The sequence below is a fragment of the Talpa occidentalis genome, unplaced genomic scaffold (assembly GCF_014898055.3).
Source record: "Talpa occidentalis isolate TD23 unplaced genomic scaffold, MPIMG_talOcc4v2.1, whole genome shotgun sequence".
NCBI lineage: Eukaryota > Metazoa > Chordata > Mammalia > Eulipotyphla > Talpidae > Talpa > Talpa occidentalis.
The window spans coordinates 40,880,619-40,891,525 of NW_026555331.1; the positions used below are offsets into that span (position 1 = coordinate 40,880,619).

General features: G+C 38.5%; 1 protein-coding gene across 2 annotated transcripts in view; it reads left to right on the top strand.

The window, feature by feature from the left end:
- Window positions 1–10,437, top strand: part of CNGB3 (cyclic nucleotide gated channel subunit beta 3) — a 206,322-nt gene extending 195,885 nt beyond the window's left edge. For both annotated transcript variants that reach the window (XM_054692121.1, XM_054692120.1), the window contains 3 exons: window positions 5,976–6,122; window positions 6,932–7,106; window positions 10,070–10,437. In XM_054692121.1, the coding sequence (XP_054548096.1) occupies window positions 5,976–6,122; window positions 6,932–7,106; window positions 10,070–10,330 (583 nt within the window). In that variant the 3' untranslated portion in view covers window positions 10,331–10,437. The remainder of the gene's footprint in view (window positions 1–5,975; window positions 6,123–6,931; window positions 7,107–10,069) is intronic.
- Window positions 10,438–10,907: the final 470 nt, after the last annotated feature.

A 10,907-nucleotide genomic window follows, 5' to 3' on the forward strand; every position in this document is an offset into this window, starting at 1 on the left:
AGGAAATATAGGCGAAACACTACGTGATTTGCACATCAAAGACATCTTTACAGACACATCACCCAAAGCAGTGATAGTGAAGGCAAAGATAAACAGCTGGGACTACATCAAATTAAAGAGCTTCTGCACAGCAAAAGAGACAATAACAAAAACAAAGAGAAACCCCACCAACTGGGAGAACATTTTTACACCCAACACTAATGATAAAGGAATGATCACAAAAATCTTCAAAGAGCTGACGAGACTCAACAACAACAAAGAAAATAATCCAGTCAAAAAATGGGCAGAAGAGCTAAAAAGAAACTTCTCTGAAGAGGAAATGCAAATGGCCAACAGGCATATGAAAAAATGTTCAACATCACTTGTCATCAGGGAAATGCAAATCAAAACTACCATGAGATACCATCTTACACCAGTGAGAATGGCACATATTAAAAAAACTAGCAACAACAAATGTTGGCGAGGGTGTGGAGAAAAAGGAACTCTTCTGCACTGTTGGTGGGAGTGCAAACTGGTCCAACCACTGTGGAAAGCTGTATGGAGATTTCTGGACCTACTAAACATAGAGCTTCCATATGATCCAGCAATTCCACTCCTAGGGATTTACCCAAAGGACACAGAAACATCAATTCCAAAGAACATCTGCACCCCTATGTTTATAGCAGCACTGTTTACAATAGCTAAGCTTTGGAAACAGCCCAAATGCCCAAAAATAGATGACTGGATCAAGAAGATGTGGTACATATATACCATGGAATATTACTCAGCATTCAAAAAAGATAAACACATGCAATTTGCAGCAACATGGATGGCGCTGGAAGGGATCATGCTCAGCGAAATAAGCCAGAAAGAAAAAGAAAAATACCGGATGGTCTCTCTCATAGCAGGAATCTAGAAAACTTAAATAAGGGACCAGGAAAATGAATAACTATAAGAAAGTGAAAATCAAAATCAACAAATAACTATGAACCAGAGACACTTTTTGGGGGGTGGGGGGCGGGAGGGGAGGGATTGGGGTCAGAATGGGGGGGTTGCAATTGTATGGGGAATATAAAAATAAAATTTATTATTAAAAAAAAAAAAAGAAACCCTATTGGATGCTTTGAGGTAGTCTTACATTAGGATTTCCTCCCTCCTTTTCTGCCTTTTCTGGTTTTAGTTAAACATCTTTCATGATTTTATCTTCTCTTGTATGATTTCATTTCTTTCTTAGTATATTAATTATAGTTCTTTTTTTAAAAAAAGTTAGTGATTGCCTGAGAGCTGCAATATACATTTTAAACTTATCTAAGTCGGGCCTCCCTGGTGGCGCAAGGGTTAAAGAGAGCGCTACCAAGCAATTGACAGCCACTGCAGCAGGAGTTCAATCCCCTGCCAGGGAGCAACCCACATGGTGTAGCAGAACTCTCCTGCCTCACTCACTGCTCCCCTCAGCAGTGTGTTTCATTCGATCAGCCTGTTCTGCTCCCCACTCTGTCTCTAGTGAATCCTCTCACCCCCCACACCTCTGGCCTGTATCCCAATTCTTGTATGCATAAATAAATAAATCTCTTAAAAAAAATAAACTTATCAAAGTCTACCTTCACAAAACGTTCCACTTCACTTTGCTGCGGGAACCTTATAACAGTATTCCCGATTTTTTCCTACCTGCTCTTAAGACATCATTGTCACTCACTTCATTTATTCATATTCTAGGTCACCCAATGTATTGTTACATTATTATTTAAAATAATCTTTTAGATTAAAAATGGATCTGCCATATAACCCAGCAATTCTCGAAAGTATCTACCCAGAGAATACAAAAGACACTAATTAAAAGGGAAGTATGCACTCCCACATTCATTGCAGCAATATTTACAATAACTAAGCTATAGAAACAACCTACATGCCCCAAAACAGAGAGTGGATGAGGAAGCTGTGGCATATACACAATGGAATACTATTCAGTTATCAAAAATGATAAACTCTTGCCATTTATGATGACATGGATGGCGCTAGAGAGGATTCTACTAAGTGTAATAAGTCAGAAGAATAAATCAAATACCAGATGGTATCATTTATATGTGAATATGTAGAATATAGGGAAACCAAACAAAGGGTCAGATAAAGCCAAACTAACATGAAACCCTAGAAAACTGATTATAGAATTGAGGTTTCCAGAGGGGAGGGGTGGTTTGATAGTGGGTACAGTTTAATAATGGCACCTGAAAGGGGAAAACCTATACTTGTAAAACACAAACAACATTGTAAAACAGTCACCCCGCTAAAAGAAAAAAATATATATATACTTACGAGGTATATTGCAGGCCTTTAAAAAGTAATAATTGCCTTGCTATGGTATAAGCACTAAAAGTGGGACCCCACAGGCCAAAATTATTTTCAAAGTAAATGCTAAAATCATATATGAATATACCATTGTGATTTTGCTGTATTAAAAATAAATTGTCATGACTTAAAAATCTTTTAATAAAATTATCTTTTATTATAGATCAATGAATAAAATGAGTTTTTATTCTATGTCTATTTTTTCTCATGTTTTACCATTCTTTATTCAGACCTGTATTTCTAAAACTATATATCATTTTCTTTTTTCTGGTAGAACTTATTTCAACTTTTTTTTTGCAGACCAAGTCTTCTAATCTTGAAACCTTCAGTTTTTGTTTTTCTGAGAAAATCTTTCATTCTATATCACTTTAGTAGGATAATTTCACTGTCCATAAAGTTATAGGTTGGTGGTTTTGTTTCTCTCAGCACTCAATATTTTACTCTATTTTCTTCTTACTTGACGAATTTCTGAGTGACAATCTGCTATAATTTTATTCTTATTCCTCTGTAGAAAAGGTGGTTTTACCCCTTCTGGATCCTTTCAACATTTTCTCTTTGTCTTGGTTTATTACAGTTTAAAATAATATGCCTAGAAATAGTGGGAGGAAGGATTGTGTTCATTCTTCTTGGTATTCTTTGAGCTTCCTTGACCTATAATTTGCTGTCTATCATTAATTTTGGAAAGTTCTTGCCCATTATTCAAGTATTTCTTCTCCATTCTCTATTTCTTCTAGTATTCTAATTATAGATAATTTATATATTTTGCACTCCTGTTTTTTAAGTTCTGTAGGTAAGGTGTTTGGAAGCTGCCACTCTGTCCTAACAACACGTAAAAAGCTCAACAGAATGAAAAATAAACAACTCTCCTTGCATCTATGCAATAATGGAGGACAGAGGGTAAACTTTTGCCCCCAATATTGAAGAGGCAGATGAATTATAGGGAGCCACAGTTTACCAGAGCAGAGGCTTACAAGCAGAAAGTTCATTGGAAATCACTGCCCAGACAGAAAAACCTGAACTTTTTTTCTTAAAGTTTTATCTATTTGTGCATACAAGAATTGGGGTGTAGACCAAAGGTGTGGAGGGTGAGAGGATTCACCAGAGACAGGATGGAGAACAGAACAGGCAGATTGACTGAAATACACTGCTGAGGGGAGCAGCAGGTGAGGCAGGAGAGGTCTGCTGCACCATGTATGTTGCTCCCTGACCTGCCGAGATCCAGGATCCAACTCGTGCTGCAGTGGCTGGGGATAGCCTGATAGCGCTGTCTTTAACCCCTGTGCCACCAGGGAGGCCCAAAAACCTGAACTATTAATGACTCTGAGAGTTGAAATCTTTAGGGGGACCCAGTTGCGGAGAGAAAGGGGCTGCTACACAGTATTAACGAGATTTATCTTTAGGAATTCTACCAACTTCCCATAGTAAATCAAAGAAGAACCCACTCAGTCTTTTGACAGGATGAAGAACAAGGGAAGCATTTTGAAATACACCAGAGCATTCTGTTCTTGGTAAGGTCACTTATAGGAGAAACAAGTTGACCAAAGCCTAAGCTGCTAGGACATTAGCAGCGTCTAACTGACCTGTGGAAGGGAAATACCCAACCCTGTGTCCTCTATCCATCCTGTTCTGTGAAAGAGGTGAGGAAAAAACTCAGAAAACTGGTGTGCAAGTTCACAATCCAAAGTCAAGTGTTCACAAAAAGACTGAGACCTAATCACGGACTGTAGATCACTTCACCACCCTCCTCCCACACCTCACCATCTATAACTGGAGAAGGACATATTGTGTAATATAAACCTTCAGGCAAAGGCTGGACAGTAAAAGTGTGTTCCTATTGCCAGGATGTTTTCTTTTCTACCCCCAGAGATTGTGTAATTATTAATGGCAACCTTTACCTTCCTTTTGTAAGTGGTTGACTCCAAGAGATTCAATCTATTGTGTTATCTTCTCCGTGCAAGGACTATAGTGGTTTTGTCTTTTTTTTTTTATTCCCAACATTTTGAAATATTTTTTCCTTCATTTTAAAAACCAATCCATATTTTCAGGACCTCCCTGGTGGCACAGGGATTAAGGCTCAGCTCTATCAAGCTATTGCCAGCGACTGTAACATGAGTTAGATCCCCAGCCAGGGAGCTAACCCACATGGCACAGCAGACTTCTCCTGTCTCACCCGCTGCTCTTCTCAGCAGTTTATTTCAGTAGATCTGCCTGTTTTGCTCCCCACTCTGTCTCTGGTGAATCCTCTCACTCCCCACACTGCTGGCCTACACGCCAGTTCTTGTATGCATAAATAAATAAAAATAAATCTTAAAAAAAAAGTTTATTTTCAAAGTATTGGCAGATGACAAAATTTTTATCCATTTGTTTCATGTTATATCCAACTGTTCACTGGTCATTTCTCAAATGCAAAATACCTAGGTATACCTCTGAGAGATAGAAAGCCCAGATTTTACTGAGATGCCTAGTGGTAAGTTATACATGAATAACTACACTGCAGAGAAGTTAATGACTAAGAAACAAGATGATTTGGGAATTAAAAAGGAAAAGAAATTGGATTCAGGGCCTCCCCTGGTGGCGCAGCGGTTGAGCGCTGGGCTGCAAAGCTGCCCGCAGCCTCTGCAGCGTCAGTTCGATCCCCAGCCACTGGCGAGGGTCCCACAGGGCGTGCAGACCTCTCCTGCCACGCCCACTGCTCCCCTCAGCAGTGTATTTCGTCAGTCTGCCCGTTCTGTTCCCCACTCTGGCTCTGGTAAAAACTCTCACCCTCCCACGCTTCTGACTGTACCCAGTGCTTGTATAAATAAATAAATAAAGCTTAAAAAAAAAAAAAGATAGAAAGAAATTGGATTCACCTGATGCAAACAGGCCATCATTAAGATTTGATGTCAGAATCATGTTTGTCTGAGGCCAGATGGAAACAGAAGGTAAACTCAAGCAAAATAATAAAGGGATTACTGACCAAAGTGAAGGAAGACCTAAGAGTACCAAACAGGGGATGGCTCTTTATCCCAAAGCCAGCAATACCTAGGAAATCACTTCCACAGCTAGGTCTGAAGAGGAAGGAGGGAGCACATCTTACCAGAATCCAGAAAGAGCTGTGGGAGTTGTACTTCTAGCAGATGGCCATGTGTCAGGGACTGGGGATTTTGCTAAAGAACTGATGTCACTGATAACCTAAGGTCTGGCGGGGAAAGAACAGGAACATAAATGCTCCTATCTCTCCCCCAGTTATCTGACTTCCTACTGGTCTCTCACATTAACTAAACCCAAATGAAAGTCAGTGGACAATCCTATAGAGACTTAGCAGCAGAGAGGACGAGGAAGGATGAAAGGGAGGTCCGGGGGAGCAAATGGAGAACACCCAGCCCAAAAGAATTCTTTGCTTCTGGAATCTCAGATGAAGAATTTCACAGAGCATTGAAACTATATGTCCTTGACTTGAGGTGGGATTTAGGTGCAGAAGACATGAAAAACTATCACCAGTTTCTTGTTACCACATTTTGACTCTTTCTGAGAGTCACTTGAACTCTCACCTCTAGGGAATGACTTCCGAGGCATATATATGGTTATAATATCTTCTGTTTATTTTGTTTAAAATTGTGTTGGAGGAAGAATGAAACTGGTGACAAAGATTCATTTTTCTGTCACAGCCTTCTAGCAGCAAGAGGAGGAAACCGGCGAACTGCCAACGTAGTGGCCCATGGGTTTGCCAACCTTTTAATATTGGACAAAAAAACCCTCCAGGAAATTCTGGTGCATTATCCAGATTCTGAAAACCTTCTCATGAAGAAAGCGAGGTACATCCTTCAAAACCATAAAAGAGAAGAGTTGGCTTTACTTTGTAAAATCTAAGAGGAGAACGATATTATTATGGCAAGGATAATCTTTCTCCACAAGATACACTTAACCAACTGTTTATGCAGTTATTGACAATATCACAGGTTAGGAAAAGGTGTACATTTCTGGCAGGTTTTTCCAGAACTCTCACTATGCTATCTGAAATAGCCTTTCTCTTCTTGACTATTCCAAAGAACAGCTTCTTAGATCTTCATTGTTAACTGGTAAATGTCTAGCAGTATATTTGTGTGATATTTGTCATTTGTACTTCATACAGCACAGCTGCCATCACTGATGCCTGTACTGTTGACTTTTAAGTTACTTTTCCAAAAGTCCTACTTCCTTAAAACAGAATTAATGAACATCTCAAGCTTTATTCTTTTTCTTTTCACTGATGCCAGCAAGATCCTAGTGTTCTCTCTTTTGTTTGGCATATAATCATGCACAAGCATTTTATTTCTTTGAGGAGGGAGTCCATTTTTATTTTCTAAATGCTATATTGAGATGATCAAATAATTAGGTGTACTTGTGTAACTCAAAAAATAAAGAGATATTTAGGGAGAAAGAAACACTCATCTAGGTGCAAGGCATACTTCAAGCAAGTTTTACTTTTGACTGTATTTTCTGGATAGAGTATAAACATTTATTTAACTTGTTACAGTTTGATGTTAAAAAAAAAACCTCCAAAATGTATATTCAGCAATAATCATTAAAATGTTTTCAGTATAAAATTAATTTAATTAAAATAATTTTTCTCTCCTGTCCATAGAGAACTTCTAAAGAAAAAGTCTACAGCCAAAGAGGCAACTCCTCCAAGAAAAGGACTTGCCTTTCTCTTTCCACCAAAACAAGAGACACCCAAAATATTTAAAGCTCTCACAGGAGGTCCAGGAAAAGCAAGTCTAGCAAAGCTACTTAAATTGAAAAGAGAACAAACAGTCCAGGTAATAAGGCAAACTGAATGGAAGATTATAATGAAGAGTGTGCTGGACTAAGTCAAACCAGACAAGCTCCTACTTTAATTCTGTTACTGAAAAACTGGGCTAATCTAGACTTATCTAGTGCTAATAATTACTACTTTATATGTAGCACTTATTATTAAACTGTTCTCATACATTATCACATTTAATGCTCATGGGTTTATTATAGATAGTTTTATTTTTTTAAGATTTATTTTTTTTATATTCCCCATACAATTGCACCCCCCTTATTTTTTTTTTTAAAGATTTGTTTATTTATTTATTTATTTATACAAGCACTGGGTACAGTCAGAAGTGCGGGAGGGTGAGAGAATTCACCAGAGCCAGAGCGGGGAGCAGACAGGCAGAAGGACCGAAGTACACTGCTGAGGGGAGCAGCGGGCGGCAGGAGAGGTCTGCGTGCCATGTGGGACCCTCCTCTGGTGGCTGGGGAGCAGCTGGGGATCGAACTGGTGCTGCAGAGGCTGCGGGCAGCTTTGCAACCCAGCGCTCAACCGCTGCGCCACCGGGGAGGCCCGCACCCCCCTTATTTTGACCCCAATCCCTTCTCTCCCTGCCACCCTCCATAGTGTGTCTCTGGTTTATAGTTGCCTGTTGATTTTGATTTTTTCTTTATTATAGTTATTCTTTTTCCTGGTCCCTTATTTAGGTTTTCTAGATAGTTTTAATATATATGTACATATGAATACAGTTTCCCTCATAAGTTTTGATTTTGTAATTGCAAATCTGTCTACTCACTAAAATTAATTTGTAACCCCAAAATCAGTACTCATGCTGCTTTTGTGGTAATTTGCAGATAATAAGCGTGTGCTAAGCAGTGAAAACTGTCTGATGTAAATATTCCCATCTGAGGTTGAATGAAGGGACATTCTAATGTCTTGTTTCAACATTCATACTGTAAACAAGTGACCTTTTTACAGTCTATTTCATGCCAAAGTTTTCACGTATTTGTGCCAATTTTTTTTTTTCTGCTGTTAAAAATGGTCCCCAAGCATAGTGCTAAGTGCTGTCTAGTGTTCCTGGCACAAAAATGCTCTGATGTGGGCCTCCCCAGGTGGCGCAGTGGTTGAGTGCTGGGTTGCGAAGCTGCCCGCGGCCTCTGCGACGCCGGTTCGATCCCCGGCTGCTCCCCGGTCACCGGAGGAGGGTCCCACATGGTGCGCAGACCTCTCCTGCCGCCCGCTGCTCCCCTCAGCAGTGTACTTCGGTCCTTCTGCCTGATCTGCTCCCTGCTCTGGCTCTGGTGAATTCTCTCACCCACCCGCGCTTCTGACTGTACCCAGTGCTTGTATAAATAAATAAATAAATAAATAATAAATAAATAAATAAATCTTTAAAAAAAAAAAAAAATGCTCTGATGTGCCTTACAGAGAAAACAGGCATGTTATGCAAGCTTCATTCAGGCATGAGTTATGGTGTTATTTGCCGTGAGTTCAATATAATGAATCAATAAAATATATTAAACAAGATGTCTAAATAGAAATACATATAAAACAAGGTTACATATTGATTGGTTGACCAAAATGTTGAAGCCAGTGCCTTGTAGGTAACTAACCCTGCATTACCACTTAGTGCAATGGTTTAGTGCTTGCTAATTCCATGTTTGTGTCAGCTTTATAGAGCAAAGCTACCATGAGAAACAACTGTATGTGTATAGACGTACTCATAAACTTATCAACAGAGAGCATAAGTCACCAACAAGTCAGTAAACATTTTCAAAAAATTTCAATTATACATCACAAATATCTCAAAGGCAGAAACAGCCTTGTTGATTTCATCCACCTTTATGCTATAGATGAAGAAACTGAGAGAGCCAGATCAATGAATTGTGATAAAACCACAATCCATGACATAAGTCAGGTGTTCAGTCTTCTAGGCCTATTCTGAGCTGTCTTCCAATTCCTAGAAATGTCAAGCAACTCAAATGTTATTGTTTTTCTTTCTTCATATTTCTTTGATTCTCATGATAAGCCTATGAGGGACTATACTGAGAAACACAGCAGGAATTTTTGTTTTCTGAATCTGCTCATTATGTTATCTCTAAAACTATAAGAAATGGGTGGTTGGGGATGTTTCAGAAAATTGGTAAGGCAAATATTATGAGGACAATCACACTCAAAAGACAAAAAGTTGCTTCTTGGATTTATGTACACACAGCATCATGGTGAAAATTAAGAATAGAGTAAAACCAAATACCTCATTTATATTAACATGAAAAGAATAATATTGGTAAAAGACAAATAGGGCTACTGAAGGAATATTGAAGTAAAAGTGTGAATTGAGGCTCCAAATTTTGTTTGTGTACATTTATAATTTATCAAGCCTTTATCAAACTGTCCCTAAGCATCACCAAGAAAGAGCATACTAGGTTTGTTTTAACTATAAAATTTCTACAGATGATACGAAACACAAAAGTTCCTAAGCTGTAGCTGAAGTGCCTGTGGTATGAATGGAGACGATTGTATGAGGAAAAAGATATGCGTTCTCCCTAGGGTTCTCCCAGGAGCTTCTGCAGGAGGAAAATGATACTTTTTAAGGTATTTTTATTGTATTTAATTAATCCATTTTGTTGAAAAAATATTATTTAAAATATTAACTTCATAAAATAAGTAAATATTTAAAATCAAAAACAAAGATTCGAACACTGATCTAATAATTCAGATAGTACAAGGACAAATAAGAGAATTTCTTGACTGAGCTAAAACTGCAATTCAGACTAACACCATAAGTCAAATGTGAAATTCTGCCCTATTCTCAAACATATCAGAAAACAGTCAAATGAGAGTCGAATGCAACATAGACATGATTCCTATATTAACTTAATTCAGACAGTCTGAGTGGTGATCTCTGGCTGTTAGGTACCAATGAAGACTCCAATGACCTTGATTATAATTTCAGTACCAATTCTTTGTCACTGCCTCTTCCAGAAAAAAAATGAAAACTCAGAAGGAGGAGAGGATAAAGGAAAAGAACATGAAAATGAAAGAAGAGAGATGTCAAAGAAACCAGTAGAAAGATCCAAATGCAGTACAAGTTTTGTAATAGCAGAAGAAATGCCCCAGTCAATTGGAGGAGCCGCCTCACCCAGAGGAAATACCTGTCAATCACTCATCATCAGCGTGGCTCCTTCTGCTGAGACTGGGGAAGAGGTACTGACAATTGAAGTCAAAGAAAAGGCTAAGAAATAAATGTTTGATTGTCGTTAGATGTAATCTAGCTAGTTCCCAAAGAGATTGTACCCAGGATTGTAGCTTAAATTAATGAGGGGAAAAAGTCTTGCCAAGACCCTTGAGAAACTATACGCAAATCCCTAGCTTAGTTTCTAGGCCTTATCTGAGAGTGATCTTATGCAGTGGTAATAAGAAGATTATTAAAAATCAACCCTATTCTCCCTTGTCATTAACTTTGTGCAACTGCTGTTTCTCCTAATTGGGTCTCCTAGTAGGTTTTTTTTTTCCCCGTCCATTCTTTCTTGATGCCTCTTCCCTCAGTTTTGAGAGCTTGATTTTGACTCTGATGTGATTCTCCAAACTTTTCTGTTAAATTATTTTTGTGTGTAAATTATTTTTATGGCACTGTCATAGTTTAGTGTTATATGTGTATGATTATTACCTTTTACTTGTAGGGAAAATGACTTTTTTTCTTTAAAGATTTATTTATTTATACAAGCCCTGGGTACAGTCAGAAGCGCGGGAGGGTGAGAGAATTCACCAGAGCCAGAGCAGGGAACAGAACAGGCAGATTGACGAAATACACTGCTGAGGG